The sequence below is a fragment of the Leuciscus leuciscus genome (assembly GCF_965113295.1).
Source record: "Leuciscus leuciscus genome assembly, chromosome: 12".
NCBI classification, from domain to species: domain Eukaryota; kingdom Metazoa; phylum Chordata; class Actinopteri; order Cypriniformes; family Leuciscidae; genus Leuciscus; species Leuciscus leuciscus.
Genome location: NC_138736.1, coordinates 31,596,503 through 31,617,095, shown reverse-complemented (window position 1 = coordinate 31,617,095; position 20,593 = coordinate 31,596,503). Strand labels below are relative to the sequence as shown.

Sequence of the window (20,593 nt, the reverse complement as noted above, 5' to 3'; positions counted from 1 at the left end):
GGAGTGTGCTCTGTGGCCCCCTGGAGGCTGCACTCCCATAGATTCATATGCCATAGAAATAGCTTCCACAAGCAAATGAGAGAGGCATTGCTTAGAAATGGGGTTCCCTCAGAGAGGAAGAGCTGATTGCTCTTGATCTTTGAACACAGATCGTCCTGATCCTCCATGGAGGTGAGTGCAAAGCGTAAAGCTTAATCACCTTACATGTGAACGCTGGGAAGCATTTAGGCTTTAATGCCAGCTTGGGCCTGAGAAAAACCAGCCCAGGAAAACAAAAAACAGTTTTTTAGCAAAGCTGTCTTGAAAGACAGGAGCTTAAGGAGAATATTTCATAGGGCCTCAAATGGCTGTTGAGACAATGCCTCCAGTACCATGGAGAAGTCCCATGGTCTTCATGGTTCCCACTCTGAAACCACTCTTGCAATCGTGACTGAAAGAGAACGGTATGCGCCCTTTATAAATCTAAGAATATGTATAACCCACCATAGTGCTGTCAAACCTAACATGACATGCAGTGATGGCCGTTAAATAAACTTTAATAGTATAAAAAGATTTTCCACCAAAAACATAGAAAAAAAAATCTGAAACCGAGCACTGATGTGATATCAACTGGTGCCCTTCACATAATTCCTTAAACACACACCACTTACAACACATTGAGGCAACACTTGGCAACAACACATGAGGCTATCCCCAATGTGTTTAAGTTCACGCTCTTGCGGGCCAGACTCAGAGGGCAACACTGTCTGGATGAGGGGGGTAAATTTCCCTTTTGGCTTGGGCATGCAGCAGAGGTGCATCAGTCATGGCAGAGCCAAGGTGTTTTGGGCCATCTGGGTGCTATCAAAATCAGAGTCAGGCTCAGTTCTCTCACCCTGGCCAGAGTCGGCTTTATGAGGCAAAGGGGAGGAAATGCGTAGAGCAGCACTCTATGGATAGGCTAATGCGTCCAAACTAAGGGGGGCATCCTCGTCCCTTAACGAGAAAAACACAGGACAATGGGCATTTTTGCGATAGGCTAAGAAATCGACGGTTGCCTGGCCGAATCTCCCCCACAGCAGACTACCTGAAGATGGAGGCGCCAGTCATAGGCGGAGGGTGAACCAACTCCAGGGTAAGGCTAAGATGTGCGCTTCCCCTTGATGCATTTAAATAGATTTCCTACCACCTATAACCATGTAAGTTTTAACCAACGTGTCGCCTAGCAACAACTAACGCGAGCGGCTTCCACTTTTTTCTGTTTTTTAATTAACGAAGCAAATACAAACAAATCAGGTACAATGTAAAAAATGTTACTACGACCCTACAGTGCACATCTTAGAAAATAGATACATAAAAGAACACGTTTACAAACTGTTAATTTTAGCAAAAAAGCAAGCAGTACTGTATGCCTGGCAGCCAATATAAATAAACACTGCCTTACCTAATGCAGCAAAATCCTGCGTTTAGACCTGGCATCATATGCGTTGATGATGTCCTCGTTGTTTAGTTTTGTGGTTATGTCACTCTCAATATGCAGCAGACTCAAGGATGAAAGTCTCTCCTGGCCCATTGTTGAACGCATCCAATTCTTTACGCGTCGCATAGCTGAAAAAGATCTCTCGCATGTTGCGGTCCCCACCGGTAATGTTAGAGCCAACTTGAAAAGTTTTTCGAAGTTTGGATAAAATCCAGTCGAGAGTGCCTCCTTAACGAAGTCAGGAGATGTGTGACGTGAGTTCAGTTTCAGTAAATTCATCTCAGTACATGCCAATTTAGGGTTGATAGAGAGGGTGGTCGCATATTTATTTAAAAGAAACTGCGCGCCTTCTGGGTCACATTTTAGCACTGCATCCACACTCTTTGCTATTCCCATTGTCTGAGTGGAAAACCGGGACTGACACTCACCCAACAGGGTATCCAAAACAGGAAAATAGAGCTGTTGGGCCCATTTCTCTTTCATGCTTTGTGTGATGTTTGTTTGTTTGGTATTATCTTTGTCCAAGGGAACTTGTAACAACAGAGGAATCCAACGTAGCAGTTCTTTTCGCAGTTCGCTTATGCGTAAGATCGCATTCATCTTCATTGACTGAAATGTCAAGTGAATTACAGAATGCTTCAATCTCCATCCATAATTCGTCCCACTTTTCAGTGGTCCTCATGTTCGCAAGGCCGTTTATTGTAGATTCCATGACACTTGAGGCCTGAGATAATGTCGTGTCTTTCTTTTGTAGTGCCTTGTGTGCAACGTGGATCATACTGAAAACATGGTAAAACACCAAAAGACACACACAGAACGTGGCCTTCTTGAGATGGCTTAAGAGACCGGATGCCTCAACAAACCTACGATAAGGGGGAACAGAGAGCTCGGAAAGAGTGGAGAGCAGGGCTCTTATGGAAGTCTTGACAGCTGCTATGTTTTTCCATCGACATGCCCATCTCGTGTCGCTGAGTGCTGTCAGTTCGGCTTTAACCCCGAGCTCCTTTTGGTGCTGCTGGTATGCATGGTGTGTGCCTGGTTGTGAGAAAAACACATACAGACTCTCGAGGATGTGAAAAAACGTAGATGCTGTACAATTTACCTTGCATGCATCGAGCAAAACCAAATTCAACTTGTGGGCCATACAGTGAATGTACACCGCAGATGGATGGTCTTGACGGAGTTTCTGCTGAACTCCGTTTACGTGACCGGACATGACAGCCGCTCCGTCATAACTTTGTGCAACAATGGGTAAAGTGTAGATTCCACACGCATCCAGAAAGTGCTTTATGTGTCCATAAATTCCAGTAGCATCAACTCTTTCAGAACAGTCAACAAATCCTAGAAATCTTTCCTTTATCTCCAGCTTCTCTGTGTACCTCACACACACGGCCATTTGTTCCTCTTTAAAACTCCGTGCTTCGTCCACTAGAACAGTAAAAAAAACATTGTTTTCGATGCCGCGGATTATTTTGTTTTTGACTAAACCAGAAGCAATTTCTAAAATTTCATTTTGTGTGTCAGGGCTCGTTAGATTGAACGGGGCCTTTAATCGAGCGCAGAAAGCGTCGTCACGTCTGGCGTACCAGTCACACAGCTCCAAAAAGTTCCCACGATTTGCAGACGTTTCTCTCTCGTCGTGCCCTCTCAGTGCAAGGCCTTGTTTTCCTATATAGAGCAATATGTCAACAATGGATGCTGCATATTCCCTATATTCCCTGAGGTCCTGTGAGATTCACTTAACTGTGCAGCGATGGAACCAGTAGCTTTGGTTTGCTCAAAGCAGTGCCACTGATCACTGCGCTGACGATGTGGTGCTCCGTCTGCATGTTTCTGTAACTTTGCTAATATATTCTTCCAGTCACATACTCCATTTAGAATAAAAGCAGGATCTCTGTATGCACCACTAGAACTGCACTGAAACAATCTACATGGGAAGCAGAAAATCGCGTCTGCCTCTTTGCTGTATTCAATGAATGAATATGTCTTTAAGTAATCGGACGAAAATGACCGGTTCTGCTTACCGAACAATGTTTTTGGGTATTCGGGCAAGTAGGGTTGTGATGGTCCAGTTTCCTTTGTGCCCAAATCCACAGGTGTGCTGCTTTTATTGGTAACACACTCAAAGATCCGTTCACAAGGCCTGGTGTTGATATCTGTGAAGACGAGCTTTCTTCTAAGTTTTTGTCAGATATTTGCACACTTGAATTGGATGGGCAAGGGCTGTTGTTTAGATCGTTGCAGCTTGAAGTCTTTGTCTTGAAAAATGTTCGTATATCCATTATGTCGACTAAATTGGCTGCCAGCTCAAAATTAGCCTAATAGCCTAAATCACTTTTTTTTTCTAAAGCACATAAACCCGCGTTTTTAGGCGAGTGCTGGATATGGGTGTCATAAACTATTTTTTAAATGAATGAAAAGTGATAACAATTTAATAAAAACTTTGTAATTTATGAATTATATTGCTTTCATTTATTTAAAAATTGTTTATCGAAAAAAAAACCCCTGCATAAATAAATTATCTCCGTGCGTGCGCACGGCATGCAATTTACATTTTCCACAGACCACAGCTGAGCCAGCCCAGCCGCGCTTATCATTTGATTTTGGAGTGGAGAAAACTGATCCTACACCAGCAATTATGGGCAGCTTTTCTTTATAAAAGCAACTAGTAGTAGCAGGCAGGCTGCTTTTGAGGGAGAACATTTCACTCGAATTGTATATTGCTAGTCTCTAGTCCATGGCCAGGGGAAGGCTAAGCCTTCCCCAGCCTTACACACGCTCCGCCTATGGCGCCAGTCTCCATGAAGTGGATTCCCCTGCCACACTGTGAGGAGCTCCAAATAATTGATATAGGCTGAGTGAAATGTGCCTATACAAATCACAACATGTATATTGGAAAATGTTGGCGTTATTTTGTCACTTATTCGGAGCAGTAGGCTAGATGGAGCCGTTTACCTCCAGTATTTGTGCTAAGCTAGGCTAGCGGTGGGTGCGTCAGACAGAGTTACGGCACGCACGGAGATGAGAAGGGTATGTATGGACTTATCTAACTCTGGGGGACACAGTGAAAAAGCTAAAGTCCCAAAAAGTCGGCGTGTTCCTTTAAGGTCAATACCACTCACAACAAAAGGGTGGTCCCAAGCGTGTAAAACTCTGCAAACTCAATCCATTAAGTTGTGGATAACACAAAACTGATAGAAGCTGATCTGGTGGAGAACAGTGATTAGATTTAGAACCTTTAGATGACACACAGCTCATATCTCCCTCGCTGTAAGTTACCGAAAGGCGTACAAAACGCCTTAGCAGAGCATATCCCTCGCACTGTACGCACTGTAACTCTAATACATGACTAACAACCACATGCTGCGGCTGTATGAATGTGGCCTGTAATATATTTAAAGGTGATCTAAGTAACTTTTTTGACCTTAACTGAACAGCTTCGGAGTCATTGGAATGTTTCTTTTACTTATTTCGGGTTGAATGGTGGTCGTTTCGCACCCCCCTGGTGCCCGTGAGCGGAAAATACGCACTTGCAACTTTGAGCCGGCGGGCCGCCGGCCGCTGCGTCAGGAAGTCTCGCGTGATATCAGGTCTCGCGATGTAAACAATTGCTTTACGGCCAAAAGAAATCTGCTAAAATGCTGTCATTATTGCGCTCCCTCACGCTGTTCGAACCCGAATGAAGAAGACGTTTTAAAGAATGTCCCATCTGCTTTGATGTCGTTGATCTACTAGCCTCTGGTGTCTGAGAATCGGCAACGAGTTTTTACAACAGTGTTGTCAAATATCTATTCTGAAGCTGTGGGGGGAGCTCTAGAGAGAAACCTGCGAGCAAAAAGCGAGAATACAGCGAAGAAATCCCGAAACTACTGAGCCCTGCTTTAAACATATTTATATGATAATTGTATATGTCAATATATGGAATTGTTCCAATTTATATGTTTCATATATGGCTGTTTGTGTATATATGTTTTGAATTTATATGAGCATATAGTCCATATTGATATTTCATAAATTACATTTGAGAATATGGGCTGTTCTGAGAGCTGTGTATGGAGGGAGGGGAGTGATGTGCATCCTTAAAAATATTTTGGTTTGCCGTAACAGCCAAAAAAAAAAAAAAAGGGGTCGGTTGGTCGGTCTATATAATATAGCCTATATTCTTTCTTCTTTTTTTTTAAAGATTCAATGTAGAGTTTTGGTCCATTTAAGAGACGAGCGCGCGGGCGCCTCCATGTAGGCTATATATATAGACCGACCAACCGACCCCTTTTTTTTTTTTTTTTTTTTTTTTTTTTTTTTTTTGGGCTGTTACGGCAAACCCAAATATTTTTAAGGATGGCCTCAGTAGGCATCGCTTGGCACTGATTACATTTACACCATCAGCTGTCCAATGCTCTCTGTCTTTCAGAAGCAGACTGCGGTTGTGTTGCAGCATCTTCCATCTCTTGTAGTTCAATGTCTGTGTATTCTGGTTCGAATAAGTATGGTTGGTAAAAAAAAAAATCAAATCTTCATCTACATCGAAATCTGCGGACATATTTACGAATACAATTTTACATACAGTCTTCAGCTGCTTGTAAACAGACCGTTTTGCGCTCCCGGCAATGTCGGGACGTCATCTTGTACAGTAGATGGCGATAATACTCCTAAGGAGTGAGCAGCCAGTAACAAGTAGTAGTAGAAGAAGAACACCGTAATCTCAGTTCTCGCGCATGCGTCGTGGCGCTCCCGTGAACTCTCGTCAGAGGCCCACATTGAAGAACACTAATAGTTGAATAAAGTCGTTATTTTTGTTGTTTTTTCGCACAAAAAGTATTGTCGTCGCATGATAAACTTAATGTAGAGCCACTGTAGTCACTTGGACTATTTCAACATTTTCTTCACTGACTTTCTGGGCCGGCGAGTTTCGGTCCCTCTGGAAGCCTATGGAGGAGTGAGATAGCTCTCAGATTTAATCAAAAATATCTTAATTTGTGATCCGAAGATGAACGAAAGTCTTACATGATTGGAACAACATGAGGGTGAGTAATTACTGACAGAATTTTCATTTTTGGGTGAACTAACCCTTTAACTCTAGGATGCCAATGCTGTTTACGTGTCTCCTTGTTGTCTCTCCAAGTCTTCATCGTTGTTCCTCGTCTCCAATGTGTTCTCCCGAGTCTGCTTCGTTCATGTGTGTCTCCATCCGAACTCCATCTACAAGAAAATGAACTGAGTCATTCAAGTCTGTATCGTCTGGATATTCTACTCACCCACTTACCTTCACCTTCACTTATCAATCACTCATCTGGTTGTTCAAAATAAACCCTCATTACCTGCATCTGTGTGTCTATCCCTCCTGTTTTGTAACAGTTGTCACATTTTACTTCTATTTTTCAGGGTAAATAAAGAAAAAAGTAAACACTGTAACAATAATTTTAAAAAAGCACATAATTCAATTAGACTTGTGAAATTAATGAATAAAATGTATTCTCTAAACCCAATGTGGATTTACACAAACTGAGAAAGTCAAAACGTGTTATTGTGCTCGGCTGTTCCCTACATCATTTTGTTTTCTGTGGGACAATGACCATAACATACACTAAAAACACAACACACAATGATCATAAAAATATATCACTGTATTTGCTGTAATCCAAATCTTTATAATTCATGCTCACATGTTCATTGCTTCATCAACAATTGCAGAACAACACAGTACTAAGGAGCTCTGGAAACATGTAGACAATGTAAACTGACAACAATGTGACATTTCCTTTATGCTGTTTTTTTTTTTTTTTTTGAGAAATAGAAACTTATTTTCTCATAGCACACTTATGTAGAAATGAAAGTAAAAGTGTGGCAGGTTCAGGAAATGTAGATATATAAGGAAACAGTTGTCAAACAGTGACTAAGTCTTCTCAACTTGACAGCTGAATCGACGACAGTCTCCTGTTCCACACAGACTTTACCTGTAGATATAAGGTAACTTCTTTCAAATTATTATGATGCTAAAAAAAATGTTTAACAATCCAAAGAAATACAACAACAATATTGTTGTTTAATTTATCAACAAACATTTGACAAAGCAAGAAAGGCACTCATTTTGTATTTTATTATTATTATCGTTATTTAGAATCCCTATGTATTTTACATAAAGTGTGGTTCTACCACACATACATTTACTTTATATTTGGACAGACACTTATTTAGTGACGTTTCAGCAGACACTAAATGTATGATATCGGTACTTTTACTCCGCTATTTTCCTTCTGTTTGTGGTTGTTACTCGTTACATGATTATTTAAATTTAATTTTTATCCATAAACGTGATTGGATCGAGTAGTCTCGTGACTGTCATCAAATCAAATTAAGCATAAAAAAAACTTCAACCGCCTATTCTGTTACTCGTGACTGCTGTGGAAGTGCATTCTTCAAGCATCAATTCAATCCAGATATCAGCGTCTTCCTCTAATATGCTAAGGTACATTTCACATTTCTGCTTAATATGATAGGCTGATCTGTCTACAGGGCCTAACATTTGGTGTGAGGTTGGGGGTATTGCGTGACGAGTTCATAATGTGGTGAATTCCCGTTCCCATTTACTTCACAATCACATTAGACGCGCGTCACGATTTGTGCACTGCCGCGTCTCGCGCTCGCCATGCAGCCAGATTCAGTATCAGTGCACCTTATAAACCATGGCGTTAGGGTGACCAGACGTCCCGAAAAATTCGGGACAGTCCCGAAATCTAAACTGTTGTCCCGAATCCCGAATCTGGCCCTAATTGTCCCGAAAATTATACTAAAGCAAAATCTTGAGTAGTTATTGTCTGATAAACATTAAAAACTGTCTGCGGAGGTTGAGGCCGGCGACACACTGGCTGCGTGGTGTGTCCGTTTTTATTTCGGCTCCCCTGTTAACAGGTTAACTCGTCCGTTAGAGCTTGCACACTGCCTGCGTGACACGCGCGTCGCAGGCACGCCTCGAGCCGCGCGGAAAACGCGTGCATGCTAGAAATAGAACCGACGCCTATTTTTCACGCAACACGCAAGGCAAAATAGAATAGGAAAATATGTTTGTATGTGATTTTGACATGAAAACATATTAATAAATGATATTTTTGATGTTTGAAAGTTTAAGTTTTTACATAAATGCAGATATAAATGTAATAATAAAAAAATATGATCGATTTTCTAATATTGCACCTGTCAATACAGAACGAAATATTCTGTAGCCTATTTTGCCTATTATTAGAGCGCAAGTTGCTGCAGCCGCGAGGACAGTCACTGCTGCACGCGTAAAGGAGTGATTGATTGTGATTGATTGTTCGCGGCACTGCAAACAAATACTTCACTACACAATTATCTCGTTTCGTTTAAGCTTATTAGCGTTAGGCTATACTGAAAGGTCTGATTTACGCACTGTTACTTACAACAGTCATTGTTTTTTTTTCTTTTCACAATGTCATTTGAGTTCATGATTTTAATGTGTTTTTTTTTTTTGTGGCAGACTAAAGAATAATGACAGACGGTTGATCTTTGAATAAAAATATGTTTGGTTCAGGTTTGAAATTCATTATCTTTTATTATAGGCTACGCAGTCTAATATCAATTTCAGCCAATCTCATCTGGTCACCCTACATGGCGTTAATTTGAACTGCATTTCTGTCAGTGCGTGACTACAGCTCGTTAATAAACAACGTTTTTTGATTGATCCATTTCATAAAATCTGTCTTCATTTGGCAAGTGCACTTGCGCAAAATCATTTTTCATGTTCAACTTTTGTTGAACTTTTGACTGTTCACGCTTGCCGGAGCCCTTCCAAAACAAAAACACATGACTGCCCCCAAAACACTACAAACTACATCACAGGATGTAATAAGCCCTTCTGTGTTACCCTGCATTGGAGACTTTTATACAGTTTTTTTGCAATTAAACATAATTAATGCGTAAACTATTTATTTGTTCTATCACATCTATCATGTCTGTTGTCCTATTAAAAATTATAATTAATAATAAAATGACAATGGAAATGGAAATGATTTGTTATTGTAGTTTTTAAATCAAGACATTATCAGATTTCACATTAAAAGGCCTACACTAACTGTCACAAATGGTAGAGCAAGAATGAGATAAGCAAGATCTTTATTCAGCAGTAACATTGTTAAATACAAAAAAACTAAAATAAACAATTTGCAGGAATAGCAAATTACAAACAGAACAACCAGTGTACATGGGTGACAGCAGACAACGAACAGAACAAACATAGGGTTTAAATACAAAAGTAAAGAAGTGAGACACAGGTGATACAACTTGGAAAAGCTCTGTTATCCTCATTATCTTTTGTATATAAGTTATGTGTGTTTCCATTTTAGTTTGTCTGGTCATGTTTACATATGAGTTTTGCTTCTGCCTTTTTGCCTGTTCTGTGGATTTTTATCATTAAAACGTACTCGGTTACTAACGTAACCTCGGTTCTCTCTAGAAGAGGGAACGAGTACTTGCGTAAGAATATCTTACGCTAGGGGAAAACCTCTTTTCCTCGAGATATTGAAGCCAAAAATTATCCTTAATTTTGCAATAATGTAAAACGCATTGCAGCAGCATGCAGACATGGGCGAGACAGCTCGCGCGCCCATTGGCTGCTCTGCGGCAACTGCACCAGCCTATCGATAGAGGCTCCTCATGACGTCAGAACCAATGAGGGCGCTTCGCGCCCATTACGTCATGTCCCGCCGAAATCGGGTGGGGCCAGGGCTATAAATACGGCCCAGAGAGGCTGGTTTGGTCAGTTTTTCATCGCAGAAGCGAATCAGAACATGACGCATGCACGGCAAGATACGCAAGTACTCGTTCCCTCTTCTAGAGAGAACCGAGGTTACGTTAGTAACCGAGTACGTTCTCTTACGAGAGGTCTCTCGTACTTGCGTAAGAATATCTTACGCTAGGGGAACACAATGTAAAACGCCGTGCGTGCTTGAGACATAACACTAAAGTCCCAAGGGCAGGTGCCCGGGGCTCATACAGTGCCTAATCACAAGGGACTCACAGAGAATCCGGGAAGAGGGGCTAGAATAGCATCATTCCTGTAATATTGAGCTCTGATAAGAGCATGTTATATCAAGTGTTCCACACAGCCAGGGCGAACTCGGCCTGGACTGGTAAATATGGGGGACTTACGTACTGCCCACAGAAGCATATAGGCGATCAGTGATCGACGCTCTAGCAGTTTCAGCATCCCGAGCCGATAGCATCGGGCGGGCAATACTGAAAAAATTAAACCGAGAGCAACCTAGCTTGCAAAGCGGGAAACTCGAGGTTATAAAAACCTTATAAATGTAGACGGGGAGGCCCAGCCTGCCGCCATACAGATATCTTGCAAGGCAATCCCACTGGACCAAGCCCACGACGAGGCCATGCCTCTTGTGGAGTGCGCTTTGACACCTATCGGGCATTGCAGGCCCTTGGATGTGTAAGCTAGCGCTATAGCATCAACTATCTATCTGTATAGACTCTGTTTTGACGCAGCTAGTCCCTTAGAACGTCCGCTGAACAAAACAAAGAGCTGCTCCGTCTGTCTGAAAACAGATGAGCGAGACACATAGGCTCTTAACACCCTGACCGGGCAAAGGAAGCCTGCGTCCCCTTCCTCCTCAGATACCGGCAGGGCCGACAGGGAGATAACCTGTGCCCTAAACGGTGTGTTGAGGGATTTAGGAACATATCCGTGCTTTGGTTTGAGTATGACTCTCGAGTCATTCGGCCCAAACTCCATACACGTCGTGCTCACTGAGAGCGCTTGCAAATCCCCTATGCGCTTCACTGAAGCGAGAGCCAGAAGAAACACTGTTTTGAAAGACAAGGGTTTCAGGTCTATTGACTGTATTGGCTCGAATGGGGCACCTTTCATGGCTTCCAGAACCGTGGAAAGGTCCCAAACGGGAACTGAGGGTGGTCTGGGAGGGTTCAGCCTCTTAGCTCCTCTAAGGAAGCGAATGACCAGATCGTTCCTTCCTAATGACTGGCCAAGCGGTGGTTTAGCGAACGCTGCTATGGCCGCCACATAGACTTTGAGCGTGGATGGGGTTCTGCCCTTATCCAAAAGCTCTTGTAAAAAGGAGAGAACCTCCGGCACCCCACAGCGTGAGGGTGAAGTGCCACTCGCTGTACACCAGCTAGTGAACACAGACCATTTTGAGGAATAGAGCCGCCTCGTAGATGGAGCTCTAGCCTGCGTGATCGTGTTTAACACTCCCGCTGGGAGGTTAACGGGTACCCGTTGATGGCCCACACATGTAGGGACCAAAGCTCCGGGCGAGGATGCCAGATCGAGCCGTTCGCCTGCGAGAGGAGATCCCTCCTCACCGGTATCGGCCACGGGGCGGTACTCGTCAGCTGCATCAGGACTGGAAACCAGACTTGGTTTGTCCAAAATGGGGTGATGAGTAGCACTGGGCATCCGCTCTCCCTGATTCGCTCTAACACCTGGGGTAGGAGCGTGACAGGGGGAAACGCATAGAGCGGGCAGCGGGGCCAGACGTGAGCCAGCGCATCCCTGCTTTTGGAGAAGAATTCCTGACAATGAGCGTTCTCTTGAGACGCAAATAGGTCTATTTCCGCTCTGCCAAATGTCCTCCATAGCATTTTGACTGTCTGTGGATGTAAAGACCATTCTCCTGTCGGCAGATTGTTTCTGGACAGTCTGTCTGGTCCCACATTCAGATGGCCGGGCACATGCGCTGCCCTGAGCGAGCGCAGATTGTGCTGAGCCCAGACCAGGAGGCGTTCCGTCAGCCTGTGAAGGATTCTGGATCTAATACCTCCTTGGTGATTTATATAAGCCACCACTGACATGTTGTCCGAACGGACCAAGACGTGGTGTCTTTTTATCTGGGGACAAGCGCGTTGTCGACTGCCATCATTTCCAGGCAGTTTATATGCAGAAGCTTTTCCCGTTCCGACCACTGGCCGAATAACGGTCTGCCCTTGAGCAGCGCTCCCTATCCCGAGGTTGAGGCGTCCGTAGACACCACCTTCACACTCGAGGAAGTCCCCAGGCTTACACCTGACCGGTACCAGTCGGTCACTGTCCAAGGTTTCAGAGCTGCGACGCATTTCTGATCGACCTTGAGGCGCGCGAGACCGGAGGTCCAAGCTCTGCGCGGCGCGCGCTTTCAACCAATACTGCAGCGGGCGCATGCGAAGCAGACCCAGCTGAAGCACTGAGGATGCTGAAGCCATGAGACCCAGCATCCTTTGAAACTTTTTGAGCGGGACTAAAGCGCCGTGGCGAAAAATCTCTGTCATGCGCTGAATACTTAGTCTGCGCTGCGGCGACAGCTGTGCTGTCATAGACAGCGAGTCCAGATCTGTGCCCAGAAAAGATATTTTCTGACTGGGAGACAGTGAACTCTTTGCCCAATTGACTGTGAGACCTAAATTCTCGAGGTGATCGAGTAATATGGTCCTGTGTTCTATGAGCTCCGACTGTGATCGAGCTAGAACCAGCCAATCGTCCAAATAATTCAGCACTCGTATGCCTCGGAGCCTGAGGGGTGCGAGCGCTGCATCCATGCACATCGTGAATACGCGAGGTGCCAGGGATAGGCCAAATGGCAGGACTGTGTACTGATATGCCTGGCCCTCGAAGGCAAATCTCAAAAATCGCCTGTGACGTGACGCTATTTGTATTTGAAAATAAGCGTCTTTCAGATCTATCGACATGAACCAGTCCCCTTGGCAAATTTGTGAGAGGATTTTCTTGGTCGTGAGCATTCTGAACCGTCGTTTCAGAAGTGCTTTGTTTAGTCGTCTTAGATCTAAAATGGGTCTGAGACCTCCGTCTTTTTTGGGTACCAGAAAATATCTGCTGTACATGCCCCCTTCGCTCTGAGCTTGTGATAGGGGTTCTATAGCCCCTTTGCTCAGTAACTTCGCTATTTCGGCCCGAAGTAGTTGTGCTACTTCCTTTTTCACCGTAGTATCGATTTGCGCCGCTTTGCGTTGCGGGCGTCGACCGAACTGTAGCGAATAGCCTCTTTCTATAATGTCTAGCACCCACTTCGAAACCCCGGGTAGCCTTGCCCATGCGTTTGCACGAATGGCTAGGGGTTGAATGCGAAGCGCGCTCTGGTCGCTCAGCGACAGAGGGGCTTCAGTGTGCTGCAACATAAGCGTCGCGCTTATGACATTTGAGGCAGGGGGCGCGCTGATAACAGCGGGCAGATTGCCCGCGCTCGACTCCTCTGCGGTGGTCAACCGAGAGGGGGAGGGCTGGGCGAGTCCCGTAAGACCTGTCATGTCTATGTGTGAATGTGGGCGTGGGATAGCGGGCACATTTACAACATTGAGTGCATTGTCTGCCTGAGCAGAGCGAATGCATGTTGGTTTCGTTTTACAGAAACCTTGAGACATGCAGAACGTAGTGTTTGTGGACACTGGGCAGTGGGCACATTTACCACATTTAATGCGCAATCGATCTGGGTCGATTTCATGTGCGCGAGCCCTGTGCGACGGGCTGTGTGTAGGAATGAGCACTGGGCGTTTGTGTGCAGGCAAGCGGGCAGTGTCGCCGACTTGTTTACTGCAGAATACACTGGAACAGTCGCATTTACTGGAACTGAACGAGCGAGAAGTTGCCATAGAAACAGAGAACGTCAACATGCTGGCGTTTGTTTGCAGGTGTGCGTGTATTACAATAGGCTCGTGCACTGCAATATTGACATTTCCAGAGAAATGTGTGAGAATGGAGGTAGTGACGCACGGAAACCATAGAAACGGTGCTTGGGTGCAGGCGAGCGGGTTGTACAACGCGCTCGTTGGCTGCAAAAATACACATCTGCAGTCGCCTTTTCAGGGAACTGACAGGGCGAGCATTGACGGCAAAATTTTTTTTTTTTTTTTTTTGCCAGTAGATCTGGGATCGAACACGGGTCTATCGCGTGAAAACCTGAGAATCTGCCACTGGGCCACAGGGGAAGACACAAAGGCATTTATATAGCGCGAGTATTATCAGAGAAACCTGTGTTTCTGTGTAGGAATGAGCACTGGGCAGTGGGCATTTTTTATTTACACTCATAACACCATCGGCCGTGGCCGGAACACCAGAAAATACACTCTATGGGATTTGTCTGGGTAGCCGTAAGCGGCGTTTGTGTGCAGGCAAGCGGGCTGTGTGGCCGACTTGTTTACTGCAGAATACACTGGAACAGTCGCATTTACTGGAACTGAACGAGCGAGAAGTTGCCATAGAAACAGAGAGCGTCAACATGCTGGCGTTTGTTTGCAGGCGTGCGTGCATTACAACAGACTCGCTCACTGCAGCATGACATTTCCAGTCGTCTGAACTTCAGAGGGGAATGAGAAATGTGTGAGAAATAGAATTTGGCCCGGCCGCAGCGGGACATTATCACTCTTTTCTCCTTTCGCCAGTGACGCGCGGGAACCATAGAAACGGTGTTTGGGTGCAGGCGAGCGGGTTGTACAACGCGCTCGTTGGCTGCAAAATGCACATCTGCAGTCGCCTTTCAGGGAACTGACAGAGCGAAGCATTGGAGGCATAATTAATCTGCCGTTAGACCGAGATTCGAACCCCGGTCTCTCGTGTGAAAAACCAAAGATTCCGCCACTGAGCCACAGGGGGGAACACAAAGGCTTTCAGATGCACGAGCATATAAGAGCGTCAACATGTTTTCTTCGGCGTTTGCTTGCCGGCGCTGCAATATTTATATTTCCAGTCGCCTGATCAGGGAACTGAGAAATGTGTGAGAAAATTCAGGTCATTCCAGCCTCGGCGGGACTAAAACGCTATTTTCTCCTTTCGCTGGTGATTGACGCGTGAATGGGGCGCAGAGGCAGGGTAGCTTTCTTGTACGTAAAGAAAAACTAACCCCGACCGTCCGCTTCCAGCCTCCCCTGTGAACGGCGCATTTTGCGCGGCTCGAACAGAGGGAGAGAGAAAGCTAGCCCCGTGACCGTCCGCTCCTGACATCCCCTGTGAACGGCGCGGTTTGCGCGGCTCGAACAGAGGGAGAGCAGGTATCATCCTCCAAGCCGGCAAGGCAAGCGGGCGCACCGGCGAGCTTTGCGGGTTGGGGGGGGAAAGGGGCGTCTTGAAAAAGACGCCCAGCTCTTTTAGTGCAATGAGAGTGTGTGTCGCGGCGGCGAACACACACACATACACAAAACACAGTAACAGAGAAAAGGATATGTACGCCGGAAAGCGTCAGCAGAAACGGCGACTGAAGGTGGCGAGATGTCGACCAGCTGCTTCAGATGCACTAATCCCGCTGGGTGCTTGGCTCAGACGGCGTGGCTTCCTCTCGGGATCCAGCGATGCGAAGTCCGCTGAAGAGATGAAAAACTGACCAAACCAGCCTCTCTGGGCCGTATTTATAGCCCTGGCCCCACCCGATTTCGGCGGGACATGACGTAATGGGCGCGAAGCGCCCTCATTGGTTCTGACGTCATGAGGAGCCTCTATCGATAGGCTGGTGCAGTTGCCGCAGAGCAGCCAATGGGCGCGCGAGCTGTCTCGCCCATGTCTGCATGCTGCTGCAATGCGTTTTACATTATTGCAAAATTAAGGATAATTTTTGGCTTCAATATCTCGAGGAAAAGAGGTTTTCCCCTAGCGTAAGATATTCTTACGCAAGTACGAGAGACCTCTCGTAAGAGAACTGTGTCTTTATTCATGTCTTCCTGAAAACACCCCCTGACAAAAGGCCTGTTTGTCAGAACCTCCATTTTCGCCAAAAGGTGACAAGTATTATCGGTAATTTTGGAAAGCTGACCAATCAGATGATCTTAATTTCACAACAAATTTCAAGCAAAATAGAAATGAACTCTTTGATGACTTTAGATGACTTGATTGGTCAACTTTAAAATTTTGAGTATATATACCTGAGTATATCAGCTAAATATGCACGCTTGTTTTTTTCTTTTCTTTTCTCTCTCTCTTTTTTTTTTTTTTTAGCTGGGCAGATCATGTATGCAGTTGTCACCCTGCAAGACTCAGATGAGGTGATGGTGGCACCATCACACTGGTTGAGCCCAGACAAGAAACAAAGTTACTGGCCCCCATTCAGATCACCAGAGAAGTGTATGGAAGCTGTTCAGAACAGACTTAAACCTGAAACAGGAGGGAAACCATGGGAGAAATTAAATATTAGCTTTCACACAGAATATGGTAATTGTCACTAATTTAAAATAATTGTTTAAATTTCTGATTTTTTTTATAAAGTTCTCAAATAATATATAATAAAATAGTTATCTTATTGCAGTCTCTTTTGATAAGGCTAAAGAGGGGCAAAAGGTAATTACAGAACAGAAAGAACGGTAAGTAATACAATTTGTTTAAAGTATTTTACCTATTAAAATATCAAATAATTCATTTGTACTGATTTGTTAAAGTATTGTTTATTTTCGAATAAAGATCGTTTCTATTAGCCACTGGATTTCCTGGAATACTAAAAAGACAAAGACCTGAAAGCACTCAAGAAATGTCAAAAAACCCACTTCCTACACCATCTACATCTACATCAAGACTGTCAGCTGATGGTGAGTCAGTTTATTTTGCCATAATCAGAAGTTTTGTCTTTTCTCTTTTTTTTTTGTAATTACAGCAAAACTCATTTTACACAACAGACAAGGATCATCTCCTCCAAATGCTGAGAGAAATCAAGAGCACAGTCCAGGAAAACTCTTCTATGTTAAAGAAACTACTGAAAGTCAATACGGCTTCTGAAGCGCCCAGCAGTAGCAGTTTGCCCACTAGAGATGTTAAAACAAGCCTAAATCTGCCTCTTAGAACCATTGAAGATGTGGCCAGGACTGAAAATGAGCTCAGAAATGCAACGAAACGCCAAAAATATGTGAGTCAGTCAACACAGCATTTCAAGAAAGGGATAATGTACACTCTGACATTATCACTCTTATTTTGCAATAATGACGACACATTATCCTGCTTATTCCACGACTACTTAAAATAAAATGGACATTAAATATAGTGCCCTATCTTACACCCGGCGCAATGCAGCGCTAAGCGCGACGCAAGTGTTTTTTGCTAGTTTCAGTTATCGCAGTTATCATTTTCACGTCCTGCACTAAATAGCAAATGCATTTGCGCCCATTTGTGCGCCCATGAGCGTGCTGGAAACGAAAACGAAATGTGTTCTGGCCCATTGTTGGCGCGTTGCTATTTTTAGGCAACAGAAATAGACTGCGCCATTGACCAAGTAAAGCCTGGTCTAAAGTCAATGGCGCAGTTCTTTTTTTTTTTGGGGGTTATTTAATGAGCGCATTAGTAATGTGCGCAAGGCGGGTCCACAACGCGCGTACACTCTGCTTATTAAACACACAGGGATGCACAGCAGCACACAAACATGGCAAATATTTAAAGGACAAGTTCGGAATTTTACACTTAAAGCCCTGTTTACAGATCGTATCTGATGAAATAGAACGGTTAAGATTAAAATTTGGACACATGCTCCTGTCCCGAGAATTTTAGGTTTATTTTAGGCAAATTTTAATCTTAACCGTTCTATTTCATCAGATACGATCTATAAACAGGGTTTTAAGTGTAAAATACCGAACTTGTCCTTTAAAATAAAAGGATTACAATGTAAAAGATTATTATTGTGTAGTCTACGGGACAAGTCGGTTCCAATTTCCACCATATCTTTATGTAGGCTAGATGGTCTGCTTGCGCACTTTTAACTCACGCACGAGCAGATCCGTTTGCGCTCTGGAGAGGCGTTTGGTTTTTCCACTATCAAATTCCTCATGTAAATAGCGAGTCTGCCATGGCGCAAACGCAAATGACATTTAAATGGAATGGCAGAGGAGACTCTGATTGGTTTAACGCACGTAAATCACAAAACACACCCATTACTCATTAAGAGAATAGGGACAACCCTTTTAGACCATGCGCCGGGCTCACAGACCATATTTTTTCGGTCGTTAAACTAGCAAAAGTGGATTCGGACACACCCTAAGTGAACTTGCGCCCTGCGCTTTAGACCATGTGCTTAGATCGTTAAAATAGGGCCCATAATGTTATAATATTAATGCAGATTCATTCTTTATCTGCATTATTGTTCATTTCTTTTGATTGATTAGCATAACACAGATAACTATTTCATGTTCTCTCTCACCCAGCTCTGGTTCTTTGTTCAACTTTAGTTGGTGCAAGATGGTGCAAATGAGCTATATTCTTCATACAGAGTTTTGTGGTCATTACACAAAATATTTGACCACTAAATGCTGTGTTTGACCAATAAGAATGAAGTATTTCAAGACATGTAATAATAATAATAATAATAAACAACACTTAATAAAATATTTATAATAAATACATTTTGGTAACACTTTATTTAGATTTTCCCTTTTGAACATTCTGTTAAGTAACTTTGCAACTACATGTCAACTAACTCTCATTAGAGTATTAGTAGACTCTCTGCTTAATGTCTTGCAAGAACATGTCAACTTATTTTAACCCTAACCCTACCAGCCTACTAATACTCTACTGACACTCTAATGATAGTTTGTTGACAATGTAGGTGCAGTGTTACTAATAGTCAATGGAAGGGACCATCAAAATAAATTGAAACCGCATTTTCTTTATAGGTAAAATATCTGTCAAAGATTGGAGGTTTTGGGCCCAAGGATGTGGTTAAGAATATTATGCAGCAAGTCCTAACAGATGATCTGGCTATGGAGTTCAACTGGCAGGGCAGAGGAGATAAAAGGCCCTTCTCTAAGCTTATTTTAACAGATGTAATCCGAGGTAAACTCACTGCTGCATGAACACTTCCCACATACCAAGAAAGTTATTTACTTATGTTTTGTCTGTATTCAATCACTTGGTGAACTGTGATCTCTGCCAATTTGATCTTTAAAGTGTACAAGAGCGATTGTAAGTTTGAAGGACTACCATCCAACATATTTCCAATTCATTCTTCGGGTTTACTCTTTCAGATGCTGCATCAAAACACAGTGTACTGAGGGTAGACTGTGAAACTGAAATAAAAACGTATTTGTGGTACACAATTGATCGAATTGGTCGGAAGAGACCAAGAGTTTGTGGAGGTGAGTGATAATGATATTATGAACAAGTGATATTATGTAATGTTGTCATACGTTCTATAGGTTGATCTTCTATGATGGTTGAGTCAAGGCATCTATGTTAAGAAAATCACCTTCAGTTGTTTAAATGGTCATTGTATACTTTGTATAAATACCTCCTTCCCCTGCAGATGTGACTTCAGAAGTGACTTCTCCTACCAGTGATGGAGGACTCGATGAGTCCTGGACTCGGACTCGAGACCAACTGGAGTCCCTATTATCTGGACTCGAGTCCGACTCATGACTTGACTTGGACTCGCGGACTGATGACTCTTGGAGTCAGACTCGAGGATAATAAAATCGAAGTTTCTGACTAAATAGGTTTTAAAATTTGATATAAGATGTTACACTTTTCCTGTTTCGGGCACCAAGACCGGCCGGGATCTCTTTTTTTCCTGAACGAGCAGAGAGAAAGCCGCGCGCGCACTCTCACCGTCTTCAAACAACACGAGCGCTGCTGTTAATTGCTCCCTCTCCCTCGCGCATATTAATCAAAATCATTTGACACGATAGTAAAAGGTCGGAAGACCGAAGTTTCACGTGAAGCATTCAGAGATTTTTTCTCCTGAATTACAGCAGGGTGTGAATTGTGCAAAAACAAAAACAAAAAAAAACGTTTGCCTTCTCTGAAAATCGTTCCGCACATTCAGCTGACATCAGACGCGGCGTCAGTCGATTTTGCCGGGGCTTCAGCCCCGAATGTTTTGAGTGTGGCCCCAAATGTATTTTGAAAAGTTGACTGACAAATATGAAACCAGACAATAGCCCATGTAACACCCCCAAAATCATAAGATGCTTTATTTCATTGTGCTTTGTTCTTTGTTGCTGTCTCTGACTGGTGATTGTTGAAATCTCTCACACAGAGATGCACCACATGAGTGATTTCAGCCTATCCTATAATATCTCCAGGATTTGCGCGCAACAGCAAACATTCTCACAGCAATATAAATAATAATAAATAACGCCGCCGCACAGTCCTCTGTCAGATGAGATGTTTTCAGGCTATATGCAGGGGCGTTTCTAGGT

The 20,593-nt window shown here is 43.7% G+C and overlaps 3 protein-coding genes across 4 annotated transcripts in view; 2 read left to right on the top strand and 1 right to left on the bottom strand.

Annotated features, from left to right (window-relative positions):
• Nucleotides 1–12,275, bottom strand: part of LOC309511873 (uncharacterized protein) — a 163,916-nt gene extending 151,641 nt beyond the window's left edge. The window contains exon 1 of the mRNA XM_082187243.1: nucleotides 10,737–12,275. Within this exon, the coding sequence (XP_082043369.1) occupies nucleotides 10,944–12,116 (1,173 nt within the window). The 5' untranslated portion in view covers nucleotides 12,117–12,275 and the 3' untranslated portion in view covers nucleotides 10,737–10,943. The remainder of the gene's footprint in view (nucleotides 1–10,736) is intronic.
• Nucleotides 1–20,593, top strand: part of LOC309511857 (uncharacterized protein) — a 51,866-nt gene that overhangs the window by 12,093 nt on the left and 19,180 nt on the right. The gene's annotated exons all lie outside the window — the stretch shown is intronic.
• On the top strand, nucleotides 7,384–19,869 carry LOC309511876 (uncharacterized protein). Of its 2 annotated transcripts, XM_082187246.1 has the most exons (8): nucleotides 7,384–7,426; nucleotides 16,419–16,631; nucleotides 16,726–16,780; nucleotides 16,878–17,002; nucleotides 17,090–17,316; nucleotides 19,070–19,229; nucleotides 19,421–19,531; nucleotides 19,699–19,869. In XM_082187246.1, exons 2-8 carry the CDS (start codon nucleotides 16,430–16,432, stop codon nucleotides 19,809–19,811), a joined length of 993 nt encoding a protein of 330 aa, XP_082043372.1. In that variant the 5' UTR covers nucleotides 7,384–7,426; nucleotides 16,419–16,429; the 3' UTR covers nucleotides 19,812–19,869. The 2 variants fall into 2 exon arrangements, with proteins under 2 accessions (XP_082043372.1, XP_082043373.1); XM_082187247.1 differs by lacking the exon at nucleotides 7,384–7,426 and having other exon boundaries at nucleotides 16,493–16,631; nucleotides 16,740–16,780.